This window comes from Marmota monax, unplaced genomic scaffold, assembly GCF_021218885.2.
Source record: "Marmota monax isolate L192 unplaced genomic scaffold, Marmota_monax_Labrador192_F-V1.1 WCK01_AAM20220418_F8-fsc00061, whole genome shotgun sequence".
Taxonomy (NCBI): Eukaryota; Metazoa; Chordata; class Mammalia; order Rodentia; family Sciuridae; genus Marmota; species Marmota monax.
Window position 1 is genome coordinate 16,922,584 of NW_026695230.1, and position 17,232 is coordinate 16,939,815.

At 40.7% G+C, this 17,232-nt stretch overlaps 1 protein-coding gene across 1 annotated transcript in view; it reads left to right on the forward strand.

Moving 5' to 3' along the window:
* Positions 1-17,232, forward strand: part of Trim66 (tripartite motif containing 66) — a 42,531-nt gene that overhangs the window by 10,619 nt on the left and 14,680 nt on the right. Inside the window, exons 6-10 of the mRNA XM_058576888.1 lie at positions 1,378-1,492; positions 2,040-2,186; positions 4,432-4,549; positions 5,636-6,543; positions 7,795-7,956. Of these exons, the coding sequence (XP_058432871.1) occupies positions 1,378-1,492; positions 2,040-2,186; positions 4,432-4,549; positions 5,636-6,543; positions 7,795-7,956 (1,450 nt within the window). The remainder of the gene's footprint in view (positions 1-1,377; positions 1,493-2,039; positions 2,187-4,431; positions 4,550-5,635; positions 6,544-7,794; positions 7,957-17,232) is intronic.

A 17,232-nucleotide genomic window follows, 5' to 3' on the forward strand; every position in this document is an offset into this window, starting at 1 on the left:
TCTCCTTTTTATTGATGAAGAGACTGAGGTTCAGAGAGGTTAGGTGATTTACCTGAGATCATACAACTAATTAGTGACTGAACTGGATTTGGAAGCTAGGTCTGTGGTGACTTCAAAGCCTCTGTCCTTACTTTTTAAAATAGCTTTACTGAAATATAATTTATATACCATAAAATTAACATTTAAAAAGGCATAATTAATTAGTTTTTGGTATTTCACCAAATTGTGCAATTGTATGTAATTATTATCTACTTTTAGAACATTTTTGTCGCCTTAGAAAGAAACCCCATATACATTATTAATCTTGTTCTTCTCCTTTTCTCACCCCTGCCAGTCCTCAGAAATGACTGGTCTACTTTCCATCTCTACCCAAGTTCTTTTTTTTAATAATTTTTTTGATTTGTTTTCGTTATACATGATAGTAGAAAGCATTTATGCACTTTGATATATCATACATAGATAGGATATAATTTTTCATTTTTTCTGAGTATACATGTTGTAGAATCATGTTGGTCGTGCAGTCACATATATACATAAAGTAATAATGTCTGTTTCATTCTACTATCTTTCCTATCCCCACATTCTATCCCATCCCCATCCCTTCACTTCCCTCTACCTAATCAAAGGTAATACTGTTCTTCTCTAGTGCCCCCTGCCTTATTGTGAATTAATATCCACATATTAGAGAAAACATTTGGCCTTCGGTTTTGGGGATTGGATTATTTCACTTAGCATGATATTCTCCAACTCCATCCATTTAATGACTAATGCCATGATTTCTATCTTCTTTAAAGCTGAGTAATATTCCATTTAGTATATATACCACATTTTCTTTATCCATTCATCTGTTGAAGAACACCTATGTTCTTTTTACCTCATGACATTGTTTCTTGGAGCATCATCCTTTTTTAGACACCAAATTGTATGACATGCCCATATTCACTCTCTCCATCCTGTGTCTAGTGCTATGCCAACTGTTGAGCTTCTGGATATATGTGTATGTAGACTTAGACTTGAGGTTTTGCCTAGAAAAAACAAGTTAACTTTTGGTGATGTGACATATGGGGTGTGTGTGTGTGAGGGTGCTGGGATTTGAACCCAAGGCCTCATACATGCCAGAAAAGCACTTTATCACTGAGCTATATCTTCAACCCCAAAAGTTAACTTTTGGGCCACTGGCTCACTGAGATCAAGTGGACTGGGCTTTTACAAAGGGTTGGGAGCGGGTGGAGGAAGTTTTTTTTCTTTATTTGGTGCCTGCTGGGCCCTGATCTCTGTAGGCAGCTTCTAAATTGTTGACTTTTAGCTTCCTTGTCTCTTGACCCTTATGGGCCATGAGGGAAGGGCTCACTCTGTTTCATCCCATTGTGCTTACAGGATTTTTGAAGTGAAGCATCAGCACAGGAAGGTGGAAAACCAGATCAAAATGGCCAAGATGGTCCTGATGAATGAGCTAAACAAACAGGCCAATGGACTCATAGAGGAGTTGGAGGTATATGTAGACAGATGGATCAGATGGATGAGTTCTATGCTCTCCTGGATCAGAGACCAGGCATATATGAAACTAGTCCCAGGGCCCAAAACATCTGGGGCTAGAATTCAGATATGCAGTTTCCATAGGTCTCTATTACTTGTGTATTAAAATTTCTAGCCTAATTTTGGGAAGATGGCTCATTAAGTGCTATGAGATCAGTTCAGACTTTCAGTTCAAACTCTCTTAGGCAGCTGCCATCCTTGACTGTTCAAGGTTATAGATTTAGAAGTGTCACAAAGCAGCCCATCTTCTTCAGTGGGTTATTCCCAAGAGATGTAGACATTCATTTATTTCCTCATTCTTTATCCATTGCATATTTGCCACCATCTCTCCCTTCCTCTACCTGTCAGTAGCCCATGGCAGCACTTTGTCCTGCTGTTCTTCTCTCAGGGGTACAATCTCATCTGACTCCATCAGTGCTTACACTAATACACACAGACCATTAGAGTTCCCAAGCAGGCCTAAGAACAAGATCAGAGACTATGTCTTCTCTCTCTGTACCAAGGGCATTACTAATGAGAGAAAGCGGAAGCTGGAACAGCAATTACAGAGCATTGTGGTTCTCAACCGTCAGTTTGAGCATGTGCAGAATTTCATCAATTGGGCTGTCTGCAGCAAAACCAGCGTTCCTTTCCTTTTCAGCAAAGAGCTGGTAAGAGGAACCTCCCATCCCTTAGCATGTCCTTGAAGCTGTTCATATCATCCTCTCTGTCATAGGGGTAATAAGGCTTCCCTGGGAAGTGCCTTTTCTTTTAACAGAATGGAAAAAGCAGCTCTATCTATCCTTGAAATTCAGTCACTGCTTTTGTGCTAAAATATTTCCACCTTCCTCTAGTTAACTTAGCTAGGAAAGTCTGTAGTTCTTTGTCTTAGGTCATGGATTTAGAAATTGTCCTGGACATGAGCAGTGGTGCAAATATGTCACAGAAAGTTATTGAGGTCTGAATGGGAGGCTAAGAGTAAAGGAGGAGTTGAAGTGTTAGCCTTGGGAGGATGGTGATACCCAGGAGAAAGAGGAAGAAGTTTGAGAGAAGTTTATATTAGGATATGTTGTCTAAGGGGCCTGTAAAGCTTCTAAAAGGCAACATCAAAAAGGTGTTTTGGTAGATGAGTGTGGAAATCAGAGAAAAGTCAGGGTTGGAGATTGAGATGAGGAAGTCACTGGGATATTGGTGGTATCACCATTAGGAGAGTGTGTGGAGAAAGAAGAGAAAGGCAAGTCTGGAATCCAGGGAATACCATCATTTTCTGTGTAGTAAGAGAAAGAGGGTGACTGAAAAGTAATGATAAGAAATTATCAGAAATTGGAGGAGAAATAGGAGAGTGTGGTACACAGAAATTGACAGTTTCAAATTTAAATGGTCAGTGTTGTCCATGAAATAGAACAACACTGAATGAAACAGCATAAATAGTGAAGAGACACATGAGATCTGTCAATCAGAAAGTTCCTGGTGATCTTTTGAAAGAAGTTCTAGCAAAATTGAAGAGTAGGAAGCCAGTATGAGGAGACTAATGATGGAACATGGGAAAGTAGAGATAGAAGGGAAATAAGTAGCTTGAGAAAGAGGCAGAGTTGGGAGAAAAATTTCCTTTCCAAACATATGCATACATTTATAAGGGAGAATAGGTTGACAAGGAGGAGAGATGTGTGATGGAGTAAGCATACAGACAAGGCAGGACAAGGTAGGATCCTAGAGTGAACCAGTTGAACTCAAACTCAAGGACACTCCCTCTGAGATGGGAGAACAGAAAAGGAACAGTATAATATAGCTCAGTGTGGAAATACACATTTGGGGAGTTTTTTTCAGGGGGAGAGTTAAAATGTTTTATTGGTACATAATAATTACACAAAATAGTGGGTTTCACTGTGGCATCTTCATACATGCATATAACATAATTTGATCCATTTCAGGGGAGTTTTTTTTTAATGGTCTCTTCCTCTGTGAAGTTGAAAATGATAATAAGAGGGTTAGGCATTGGGTGAGTGGCACTGAAGATTTAGTCACTGAGAAAAGTGGGAGAGAAAGGAGACAAGAAGTGATAAGAAAAAGGGTTGAGGGTGAAATTAATGCTCTCATATGTAGCCCTGCATAACATGGCTTTGGGATATCTAGATTGACCTAAGTTTAGGAATTGGTGATGGGGGGAGAGAATTAGGGCACTGATGATACTGTAAAATGATGGGAAGCTGGGAAGACCCTCTGGACTGGTGGAGCCTGCTTAGAGAGTCCAGTAAAGTTGAAGCAAATGCTCTGAAAGAGTAAGAACTAGTTATAATCTGGGAGTAGATTGTTGGAGTATAAGGTCTTGTAGGTAGAATGGTTCTAAATGCCAAAGAGGGTCTAGATATGGTGACTGAGCTGAAAAATGGGGTAAAGGTGACTGACATTAAAATATTTTTCAAATAAGTACGAGGTAGTTAACTAGATGATATCAGAGTAAGTGGATACTTGCCAGAGTCCTGGAGATAAGAGTTAGTGATGGAAAATAGATGAGAGTAATTACAGAGGAGGAGGGCAACTGACTAGGATGGAAGTATGTTGGTAGAAGGACAGCAATGGGGAGCTCAGAGAATGTCTGCCCTGTATAGTCTCTTATATTGAGGCAGTAGAATGAATGGAGCTGTCTAGGGCAACTGTTGTCCTGAGGGGGAATTACAAATCACTTGGGTCTTGGAGGAGATATAAATGTTGGGATCCCAGAAACCTTGACAAAAGGGAGAGGATCAGATGGGAGAATGAGAAGGTACTAAGGTGAAAGGGAATGAGAATATGGGGAATGACCTGAGGCTGAAGAGGCATGACTTTTGAGCTCTTCAGCCTATCAAAAGAACAAGGGAGGGGGGTTTCATTCAGGCACAAGTTGCCCATATAAATGACCTTTAGTGCTGTTGTCAGATTGTGTTTCAGATGCAGCGATTGCTTGAGACAAATTGTAATACAGATCCTGGTTCCCCTTGGAGTATCAGATTCACCTGGGAGCCTAACTTCTGGACCAAGCAGCTGGCTTCCCTTGGTAAGCTAGGAACTACTCCGTAGGCTTTCAACAAATTGCTAAGAATAAATATAGGAAATCTTAACTTACTGATAGGTCAGGATATACCCAGGAAAAATCCTGAGATTGCCAGTGGTCATGAAGTCACTTTGCAAACTTTTTCTTTGTGTGTGTGTGTGTGTGTGTGTGTGTGTGTGTGTGTATGGCGGGGGAGGATGGGGCAGCTAAATGACAGAGGCAGTATAGGACTTTGTAATAACATTATAGAAATCATGCCTATGTTGACAGCCTAATGAGCTTGTTAAAATAATGACCAACTGCTGCCTTCATTTGATGCCATTAATCTCACTGAAAGGTTTTTGAACTTGGCACAATGATAAGTGGTATTTAGATTTATTTTTGACTTCCCTCTTCCCTTTGATTTAATTCAGCATACCTTTGGTGGGCACCTGTTCTGGGTTAGGCACTAAAGGACCAAAGATGGATCAAACTCACCCCATGCCCTTTAGAAGCTGTCTTCCCCTAAGTAAATTTCATCTAAACAAGATCAATAATATAATCCATTCATGCACTAGGGGCCCAGAGATTCCAGAGGGCAGTGCTGGTATCTGGCATGACCTGGTATGGGAGCTTCCCTATGCTCTTCCATCTTACTTGCCCAACACACAGTTCCTCAGACTTGTATCTGGAGACTTATCCGAGAGATGCCTGTCTTACCTTTGCTACTTTTTAGCATATTCCCTTCCTACACCCAATGTTGATTCTTTTAGTCAGACTTTCCATAGGGCTGATGTGTTAGAAAACGAGTGGGTGCTATTTGAAGGAGCCCATGGTTTCCTTAGTAAGATAAGAAAAGAGTCAGAACTGATAATCTGGTAAAAACAGCTAATTCTTAAATTTAACTGCCTGCTAAAGCAGGTTCTTGCAGGTGCTATTACTGGCAGCATTCTAGACTGAGTTTTGGAAATCAGAAGTTGAATTTATTAATTTTTATACTTGGTACAAGTTTGTTGAATAATGTCCTTTAGGCTTAGGGGCAGGAAGTAGCAAGTGCGGGGGAACAACTGCATATTACATTTGGAAAAACTCTCTGTTCTGAATTTCCAGGCTGCATAACTACTGAAGGTGGACAGCTCTCCCGGACAGATACTCCTGCTTATGGAGGTTTGCAGGGGCCATCTTCCTTTTATCAAAGCCACCAACCCCCAGTGGCTCAGCAAGAGGCTCTCAGCCACTCTTCACACAAGTTCCAGCCTCCGGCTTTGTGTTCTTCATCTGTGTGCTGCTCCCACTGCTCCCCCATCTCACCCTCCCTCAAAGGCCAGATCCCTCCACCCAGCATACACACAACCCAGAGTTTTAGACAGCCCTCTGAGATGATACCCCAACAGTTGGGGTCACTGCAGTGCTCTACCCTGCTGACCAGGGAGAAGGAGCTGGCCTGTAGCAGTCATCCCCCAAAACTGCTACAGCCATGGCTGGAAACCCAGCCCCCTGTAGAACAGGAAAGCACAACCCAGCGGCCTGGGCAGCAGCAGCTGACTTCCCAGCCCGTGTGCATAGTCCCACCACAGGACATTCAGCAAGGAACCCATGCTCAGTCCACCTTACAGACTCCCTCCATTCAAGTCCAGTTTGGCCACCACCAGAAGCTGAAGCTTAGCCACTTTCAGCAGCAGCCACAGCAGCAGCTGCCACCTCCTCCACCTCCACCACCTCCACCCCTGCAGCAGCCACCCTTACCTCTACCTCCATCCCAGCATCTGGCTTCGGGTCAACATGAGAATCCTCCTGGGCCTGCCTGTTCCCAGAATGTGGACATAATGCACCATAAGTTTGAGCTGGAGGAGATGCAGAAGGACTTGGAGCTGCTCCTCCAGGCTCAGCAGCCCAGCCTGCAGCTGAGTCAGACCAAATCTCCTCAGCATCTACAACAAACCATTGTGGGGCAGATCAACTACATTGTGAGGCAGCCAGCACCTGTCCAGTCCCAGAGCCAGGAGGACACCCTGCAGGTGAGCTGCCTCATCCAAGGACTCTTCAGAAAACTCAGCCTCTCCGGTCATAGGGTGGCACAGGAAACAGTTTCATCATCTTAGGGTGGCCTTAAGCTCAGACCTCACATTTCACAACTACCTTAGATTCAAGCTCCTACCTCAGAGAAGCTCCAGAGAACATAGTACTTAATCCCAACATAGATCTGGGCTTGAGGGATGGAGTGAGGTATTCATTAGATCCTAGTGGTTGGCACTTTCTAACACTATACAGACATTACTTAAACTTTATTCACATCTACTGAGCTATGCATATGGTTTTCTATAACCATATCATTTATCCATTAACACCATTGTTCAGTAGGCATCACCATGCAGAAGTAGGGGTTAGAGAGGGCAAGCAGTTTGCCTAGAGATTATACAATTTTTAGAAGTAGAGATAAAACTTGGAGCCAGGTCTTCTGACTTTTCTATAATGCCACATAAGAGGCCTTGTTCCTTCCTTAGGGGGAAATTGAATGCTGCTCCTCTAATTTCTCAGCTAAAATATAAATAATCGAAGAGGCATAGTTTGTACTTCTGGAATCTTTGCTGCATTCCATATCTTCATTCTTAGCTCCTGTTTTGTTTTATCTCCTGCTACAGCCCCTTGTCACTACGCCTTCTCACTTTTGCTGTGGTAGTGTCTCCTTTAAACCTATAACTACACTTACATCATCAAAGATTTTTTTTTGATTTTTACTTTAGATTTTTACTTTATTTCAAAATGTGAGGTCTCACAATTATGCTCCAACATTGACAACTTCAGATAATGCTTCAAATGACATCTCCAGCGACTTCAATCCTTTGAGAGGGGATATGGAATAATTATTGTGATGCCAGAAAAGGGCCCAGGGTTTATTGAGGACTGTAGCTAAATGTAAGTCAAAACTGTGTTATGGGGCTAGGGACGCAGCTAAGTGGTAGAGCACTCGCCTTGCATGCATGAGGTCCTGGGTTAGATCCCTAGCACCATAAAACAAACAACGCAAACCTGTATTATAACTGTTAAATTGCTGACAGAGTTAGCTCAGAATTCTTGTTTTTGATTCTATTATAAGACTATCACATTAGGATGTAGTTTTAGGAAAAGTTTAGATGACAGTATTTTTTTTTTTTTTTTAATTTTAAGCAGTACACCATGTGTAGGTAGTAGCAGGAAGGGTACTGGATCTTGCTGTTGCTGCTACTCTCTGCAGTGAAACCCACCAAAGTTGTTATTCCCTCTTCTAGGTTACAGATGAGCCTCCAGCATCTGAGGGCCCAAAGCCAGCTCTCCCTCTTGAGAAGAATGTTGCTGCTTCCTTGCCTCAGACATCTGGGGAGGAAACTTCTCATAGTGTCCCCTCTATGGACAACACCAACCAGCACTCCTCTCCAAATGTGGTGAGAAAGGTACTAATGGAGACTGCTTCCCCTGACATGAGACCTACTGCCGGCCAAGACCCCAGGCACCTGGATGAGGATGATGGGTTGGGGGGAGGAGTGTCCCTATTCCATCCCTGGATGCTACACAGTCCTGATTCATGCCTTCTGTCCTAATGAATCAGCAACATAAGTCCTTCTTCACCTCCATTTCCACTCCCACATACATGCTTAAAATGGGGCCTACTGGGCTTCATTTAGGGGAAAGGGAAAGAGAGCCAATTTATTGATTGCTTACTCTGTGCTTAGAACTATATATATGGTCCCTCTCAAGCATTATGTCACTTAACCTTCCCAACAATTTTACCAGTTGGGCATCACCATTGTGTAGCTAAGGAAACTGAAGTCCAGAGCTCTATAGCCATAGAGGAAAGCGCTGAGGTTTAGTTAAGATAAGATCTGTTGTAATCCAGAGCCTGAACTTTTTCCATCTTATAATGAAAATGGGGAAAGTATTTTATGTAGCCTCCACAACCCAAAGTTTATTGCCTTAGAATTTGAATCAGTTGAATTTGTTGGGTAAGTTGTCTGCAGAGATGTCCTGCAGAGGTAGCTGAGCACCTAGGGATACTGAGATCTCTTGAAGATGAATAATCAGAGGACTTCCTGTTTACTTGCCTACCAGCTTGCTAGCAGTGTTCATTTACCCTTGCAATAATCCAGATCCCCACAGCTCCTCATCTGTCTATTCTTCCTATGCTCTTCACCCCTACCCTTTACCTTCTTCTAGATTAGACCTCAGTACTGAGACATATGCTCCATTCACCCCTTCTTGTGTCCCTTGTCCCTGTTCCACTTATCCTATTTCTTTCTCAGATCTAGTGTCCTCAGTCTTCCTGGCGCATCCATCTAGACCTGGGCTTGAAACTCTGTCAGCTATCTATACCCTCCTAGCTTGTTTCTTCAGCCTTACAACATCCCTCTGACTGTAGTCCAATTTCTGCTAGTTGCTTATTATACTGCTTCTCACTAAGTTTCTCCAGCGGCACCACCACCATATATGTCTTGGATCAGTAAATCTCCATAATTCTTGAGAAAAGAGTTTAGAAAAGGAAGGAATGGTAAAAATGAAATGTTAACTTGGAAATTTCTGGTGACTCTTGAAGTCTGGGAAAGCCTCTGATATTAGTGGTCTTTTGACTGTATCTTGCCTTTGAAAATTACTTGGCCTAGAAGCTCAAGGGATGCTGTAAATAGGCTCTTTGTAGTTCTTAAATATTTAATCTTATAAATTTGGGCCATCCATCCATCCATTTATTTATAAATTTAGTGTTAAAAATAACACACACACACATACACACACACACACAAAAAAAAAAAAACACTCCACAAATCTCCTACTGTGTTTCAAATATTTTTCCAGCACACGTTGGTGGATAAGGTAGTTCTGTACTGTAGTTTACAGTCTAGTGGGAGAGATAAATAAGAAAAAAACAATGAATTATAATGAAGTACTGTGGTAGTCATTAAGGTGTACCCCATGGAGCAACGAACTCTGGGAGAGGGGGTGTTCACAGAACACTTCTCAGAAGACATATTTTTAAGCTGACATTTGAAGAAGTAGTTTGGCTAGTGAAGAGTGTAAAGACAGACTGCATCAGTTAAAGGGAATGGCAACTTGGAAGGCCCAAAAGGGAGAAAAAACCTGTGACACTTAGGGCTTCAGATAATCTGACTTGATAGGGTCAGGAGATGCACTGTGAAGTAAGATTAACTGGAACCAGAGAGGTTGGAGGGCTTGTCAATTATGCTTGGAGTTGTGATTCAGTCTTGGGGCTAGGGTAGTAGTGACTGAAGGATTTCTAGTAAGGAGGGGCATGGCTTGAATTCAATTTGAAAGTCCACTTTAGTAGTGGTAAGGAAGTTGGATGAAATCAGTAGCTGTGGGAATGAAGAAGAAGCAAGGATTTTGAGAGCTATCTGATCATGAGTTTTGGATTGGGTGCCTGATTGACAATAGGAAAGCAGACAGAGAAAGACCTTTGGCTCAACACTTGGGTTTGTCTTGGCCCATTGAGATGGGAGCAAGGGAAAAAGAATATATTTGAGAGGACAAATAAGTTAAGTTTTGAATTATCAATATTGTCCTTTGAAAGATGCAGTAGAAAATGACCTGACGGGAGCTGTTCTAGGTGTCAGTAGTTCATCAGAAAGCCTAGGGCTTGCTATTGCTGAAAGCCATGCAGAAAATGCTGCTGCTTCTTTGACAAGGGTCAGTTCTGTTCCTGTACACAGCATGGAAACTGTGTTGCCTCTGTGATTGGCCTACAGGATTCTGTGAGCACTAAGAGGAAGCTGCTTTCCTATGTGACTGAAGGGTGGCAGTGGGGTTTGTGAAGATCCTAGGAACTCTTTCTCATTTTGGATTGCTCCTGGCTTTATGAATGAAGGCTTATGCAGAAGTTTGGAGGGGCAGATGACTTGGCATTTTTCAGATGTTTTATAAGCCTCTTCATGGCTTGGACTCCCAGAAAAAGGACCCTCAAGGTTGTCATTTTGGCTCATGAGTTGAGAGAGAGGGGTACTGGTTACAACAAAGCTCCTGCAATAAGAAAAAGGGCTTTCTTTTTGAGGAAATTCATTGCCTTGTAGATGGGGTTGGATGAGTTAGAGGGTTTGAGGCTTGAGGATACCAAACATTTTGAGTACCCTTATCATTGAATGATTTATACATTGTATAGTATTTTTCTACCTTTTCCATAGGTTTTTACATGGATCATTCCATTTTATTTTGTTTATCCTAGTAATACTATGAGGAAGCCCTTTCTTATTCTCTTTGAAAGATGTGGAAACTGAGATACAGAAAGGTTAAGTGACCCACCTGAGTTATACAGCTGACCATGGGTAATGTTAGGATCAGAGCACAGTTCCTGACTCAACCCTATGCTTAATGATTAGGTTAAATTGCCTCTCTTTGTATGCTACAGTGGGAAATATAGAACTCCATTTGGCCTCTCACCTCTGGATTTTCCCATCTTTATAATCTTTGAAATAGTGTGGGGCCTTGCTGTAGAAGTCTTAGGACCCAGTCTCATTTGATAGTGCTTAATTTATCTGGTAAAGATATTTTGGCCTCTAGCCACTTCTTAGCCTATACTGGCCGATTAGTGCCAGGGAAGTCAGAAGTCTATCTAAAGATAAAAGACTCAAGAAACCTGTGGCACCAAGCATCTTTCTGTGTTCCATGCTGATCATAAGGGTGACAGAACAGAGCATCTGTGCACAAGGATGTTGGAGTTGGTGCTAAAAGAGTTCATGGTGAAGACAGATTGTGGTTGAAGACTGTGAAAGTTCTTGAATGGGTTTTCTAGAGGCCTAAGCTCTGCCCTCTTAGAAGTCATTTATCCTACCAACTTCTTTGCATCCAACAGGATATTTTAAAGTGAATTTGGACATTTATCTGGTACTAGCTGTTGTCTAAAAGTCCCAATCTTTGTTTAGCTACTCTGAAGAAATATCATGGTCACAACTCTGCAACAGAAAACCCCTTACATTCCAAGAAAAACTGGAAGACATTTTGGTGGCTTCTTTTTGTACTTCTGGACTAGTCAACTGCTGAAGAATACACACAATCCTTTCCTTAATGCTGTCTGAGGGAGTCAAAACATTAAGCATCACAGAAAGCTCTGAGTTCCAGATCATCTGCAAGAAAGACTTCTTTGCTGCTGCTCATAATATAGTGCAGATCTACCACAAAGGACTTTAAGGCCAGCAGGATGCTGCCTATGGCTTAAAAAGAGTCTGGGATATAATATACACTTCCAGTAAATGATAGAGAAGCAGTAAGAATTCCTATGACCCAGATTAAGAGTGATGCAGAAGAACAAAGGATGATAACTCAGGTTGATAGCATTTATGCCATTATCAAAGTACTTTGATGCCTGAACTCTTAATTTATCTCTTTATAATAGCTGAGATTTATATCAACCTTTGGAGGAGGAGATTAATGCCTGGAGATGGGAAATGACTCATTTAAACTCATATTCAAAACCCTGGCATATATGAGGAAATATGAAGCATCTTTAGTCTCCAAATACACAGCTATAGATCAGATAATGGGTACTCAACCTCAGCAATGATCTTTTCTTCATAGCCTGACCCTCACAGTAGATAGAATATTCCCAAGGCCTGGTGAAGCACTCTTAGGGCATTTCCTATATCCTGGTCAGTTCTACTCTGTCCTACTCAGGAGACAAGGCAAACACTCCCCAGGTCTGGATTTCTGAATTTAACACCCTTTAAGAAGCTTGTGTTCTTAATTCTATCTTGATTTCGGTCACAAACCAAATCCAAGATCTTTGCCTAGGTCTCCTGGCCCATGAGAAAACAGGCCTTTGCTGGTAGGCTGTAAATTTCTTCCAGTGACCTGAGTAAACCTCTGACCAATTCTTCTGAGCCTCCAAGTCTTTCACTCATCTCTTTCACTTCAGACTTATTGGACCCTCCTTATTCTTTTTGCCTTACTTCTCCCCTCAGAATCTGTGATAATGGTTTTTTCCTTTCCTTTTCTTTTTTTTTTTTTGACACTAAGGATTGAATCCAGGAGGATATCTACCACTGAGCTACATCCTCAGCCTTTTTAAAATTTTATTTTGAGACAAGGTCTTGCTAAGTTGCCCAGGCTGTCTTCAAATGTACAATCCCCTGCCTCCTGAGTTGCTGGGATTACAAACGCAATGCATCACTGTACCCGGCTCCTCTTTACTTTTGTGATATCCCCAGGTCATCAGGGCACAGGGCACTTTTTTATTGCCCATGAACCTTTTTCCAATTGATTTTGGTCAGTTTGCATATATCAGCATATTTACTTTCATAGGAATAGCCTTCGGTAGTACAAGAGCTTTTCATTTGAGATGGAAAATCATTTACTGTCAACAAGAGCAACAACTTTACTATAAAAATCAACATGTAAAACCAATTACTGGAAAAGTTAATCTATTCTTCACTTGTCTTATTCAGCTACTTCAAAATATACTGCTATTAAACCAATCTGCCTAATTTGAAGATGTTGAAGCCCTCAAATATTTCAAGAGTTTAATTCACAAATCTGTTTACTTCTGTCCTTGTTTTCTTTTCTGTTTCCTCAGGCAGAATGAAAGCTTTTAGTGTATTTCCAAGACAAAATTCCCAAGTAGTCTTTGGTGATTTTAACCACTGGAGGGAAAACCCTTATAAAGGATATAAGCAGGCAAACAAAAGCAGCAACAAAAGCAGATGTCACAAATCCCACACATTATTTTCTGTATGAAATCATGACCACACTCAGTTATCCATCAGCATTTTTTATCTAGCAAGCTTAGATATGCTTTTTTTCTGAAATTTATACTTTTCCTATATTAAAATAGTAAGCAGATTAGAAGCAGGAATAAGGACTTCTATAATGGCAGCTCACAACAGGGAGAAGGCAAGATGCATGGCCTGGAAAAGTGCCACTGTGTGAGGTCATTCATTGAAAGGGCAAACTAAACTCTCCATTCTTAGTAGTTCCTGAGAGCATCTCTGGACTAATTAGTGGCTCACCAAAAATTCTTGACTTACTAGGCTCCATTTACTCTGTTTAATAAGACAGGGTAGTGTGTAAAGTGTTTTAAACGTACTCCCATTCAAAATAAAGTCTAAGCCAATTGCATTTTGTTATTGAAAAAAAGTGTGTTTCAGATATCTGGAAAATTAATTTATGTGGAATGCTACTCTAACTGCATTACTTCTCTATAGTAATATTATCTAACTGTAAGAACCTAAAACTAATATTAAACTCAGGGCATGTGAACTAAGTGTCCGTTTATTGACTTTGTAATCACTTCTTACTAGGGTACTGGCATTCTAGCTATTGGCCCCAAATTAAGACCAGCCAGTGGATTTTCAGGCTGGGGCTGGATTTGTAGTCTTGGGCCTGTATGAGGCTTGGGAAATCTGAGAAATCACTCTTGTGTCTCAGTTTCCCTTCCAACTGTTTAAATGAGAAAACAATGCTTTCTCTTAATTTTGACAATACCATGTGGAAAGCATTAGAACAATAATGTCAACACATTGAGCTCCAGAAAGAGATCCAGCTGGTGAGGGTGCAGAGAGAGATGGCTGCAGATAACAGATCAAGCAGAAGACAGGTTAGATAGATGAAGGGCTCCAGGCGACTGATAGAAGAGATATTGAAAGCCAGACAGCTCAGGGAGGTCTCGGGTCAGGAGGGGAGCCAAGTCAGATGGTAAAGAAAGGTTAAATTTACTCCAGGCATGGCATTTCAGACAAGTCAGAGAGGCAGCAGATGGAGACAAGGAGGCAGAGAATGACAAGAGACAAGAAGAGGAAGAAGACAGGGATAGGAACATACAGTTTGGGAGAGTGAGAGAAAATTAGGAACAAGTGAGGATATGCTAGTTGAGGGAGATAAGGGGAAGTTCTTTAGGCCCAGGATCATCTCCTTTCATGTGCCAAAGATGACCTGAGCTGATACATGTTTTTGGCATTTTGCCTTTTTATTTCTGAACTAGGAAATAGTTTATTTTCACTTCTTCACTATGCATATTTTCATCCATGAAATCTGTTTTATATATGATTAATTTAAGGTGTCAGTTATGTAGTTGACAGCCTAGAAGAGTAAGTGATGGACCCTATAAGACTTTATGGTGGGAAATGCACTTTTGCCTTCTCTCATTTGTCCTCTGTACAATTCTGGGTGCTGGAGATAGTTGACACTATCATCTACACTGGCAGATGGGTGGCTTCTGTATGTGAGGCAATACAGCCACTTTCCCAATCCCTTCTCTAGCCCTAGTATGCTCTCGAGAAGCCCTTTCTTTCCTTCCTGGCCCTAGAGACTCAGGCTCATTCCTTGCCTTGAAAGTTGGCCCTCCCCTTGCCTGCACTCATCCTGTAGCACCAATAGCAGAGTAGCATGGAGGCTTTCAACTCTACTCTTTTCTTCCTGTACATGAAATAAGTAATTTTTGATTTAATATTTTGTAGCTCTTCCTTCCAGAGAGTCAGATGAAGTATCAAAATAACTAGTACACAGCATATATAGGTTCCAGAAGTGCTATTGTGTTTGTGTAGCCTATAGAAATGGGGTTGGGACTGGTTTCCTCAAAGCACTTTCCCTGGGTTTCTTCTTTGATGGAAGTTCCCCCAGGTTCTTGTTACCAGAGCTTTAGCTTACTTCCTTATAGCATTGGCCTCCTTGAATTTGGCTAAAGACATGAAGATGAAAGAGACCACTCTAGTCTGTGGTATCTTAGGACACATAACCTACTGCATACTGTCTTCTGGGTATTATGGGAGCAGATCCAGCAAGTTCACTTTAGAATTCTTTCATGACTCAGTCTACATGTCTTCCTCTGCCCTATCCTTTGATTAACTCACATCTTATAAGCAATTAGCATAGGAGGTTGATATCCAACAAATGTGATCTCTATCTTTTCTCTGGCAAATTTTGCCCTTGGGGATTTTATCTTGTGTGCATATCTGTGACATACAGCATCCTACCATTATTAGTTGGATGGTCTCAATGGATTTTGATATTCTTAATGCTTAGCAGCAAGGATCTCATTGAGAGCTATCAATTTAATTCTCAATGTCCAGCATGGTAGATGAAATGAATGCCAGAACTGCATTATAAATACATGTCAAGAGGGGAAAAGGTAAAAAAAATCCAGTTCAAAGGATTGGACTGTTGTATATACAAAAGGGAATGCAATAACACTGGGTATTTGTGTCTACAGATGAGGATATGTAAGTTGTTAGAAAGCTATCATAGTGTGTAGCCAGGACAACTAGAGGACACCAAGGGATGCAGTCCTGGGTATATTGAGGAAGCCATTGGTTTCTAGCTTTAGCCCCTTAAGATAAAGCTGGGCTTTGTGCCTAGTTTCCCAATTTGGTTTGTGCATTCCTCTTACCTCTCTAATCATTTTTTTCCCTTGGGACTTACATTGTAGAACAAATTGAAGCCCTTTTATATAAGATTATTGAATTATCAAGGAACATATAAAAAGCAAAATTTTCTTTGGAGAGAGAAAAGATATTTAACTCATCTGCTTTTGAAATTCAGAATCAAGAATCAGAAGTATAAATTTTACTAATGCTGTTAAATAAAGGACAGGGGCAGGGAGAAAACAGAAAGAGATGATAATAAGAAAGAAAAACAGAAAATTAAAGGAAAGGCCATGAGAGAGGGCAAGGAGGATAGGGAAGGATAAAGAAATTGAAGAATAGAAAAGTGAGAGAGAGAGAGTGAAGGGGAGTCAGCCCAGAGATGGGTAGAGAGAGCAAGGCCAAAATTAAGAGTGTGGCTTTGGTACCAGAGGTCTGGATTCTAAAGCTATGAAAACTTAGTATACTTGGTGAAATATTGAAAGGATCCTCTGCAATCAGAAATGCAAGTACGATGACATCACTACTTGTATTCATCCACGAGGAGTAAAGTAAGAAAGAAAATTAAAATTCACTCTTCATAGATTACCTTATTTATGCACACAGAAAATCCAAAATAAAATTCCAGAGTGACTTTAGCAAGATCTCTGGATGAGATTAATATAAAAATCAACTTTATTTTATTTTATGTTTTTGGTACTGGGGATTGAACCCAGGCACACTTAAACATTGAGCCACATCACCAAACCTTTTATTATATTTTATTTTGAGACAGCATCTTGCTAAGTTTCTTAGGGCCTCACGAATTTGCTGAGACTGGCTTTGAACTTGTGATCCTCCTGCCTCACCTCCCAAGACATTTGGATTACAGGCAGGTGCCACCATGCCCAAGCTCAATTTTATTTTAATATATCCTATTTCACAAATAAATGAAAATTACAAAATTATGTTTTATAAAAACATAAAAAACCCTAAGTTGCCTTTCTGACTCTAATTTTCTCATGTAAAACTAAGGCTACAACAAAAAATAATAACAATAACAGGAGAAATGGTAGAAACAGCTGGTGTTTATTGAGTATCTACAGTGTGCTAGAATGCATAAACCAAATTGGGAAACTAGGCACAATCCCAGCTTAAGGAGCTGAAGCTAGAAACTAATGGCTTTCTCATTTGTTCTAAATGTTTAAATGGGTTATTTCTTTAACCTTCACAACAACTCTTAAATGATTTTTGTGAGGATAAAATGAGATAATATATGTAAAACACTTAGCAAATTGCCTTGCATATAATATTTGCTATAAATTTTAGCAATACAAAAAAGTAATTATTTAAGGGAAACTCAGATTCAGTTGTTAGTAGAATAAAGCTGCTGTTCAT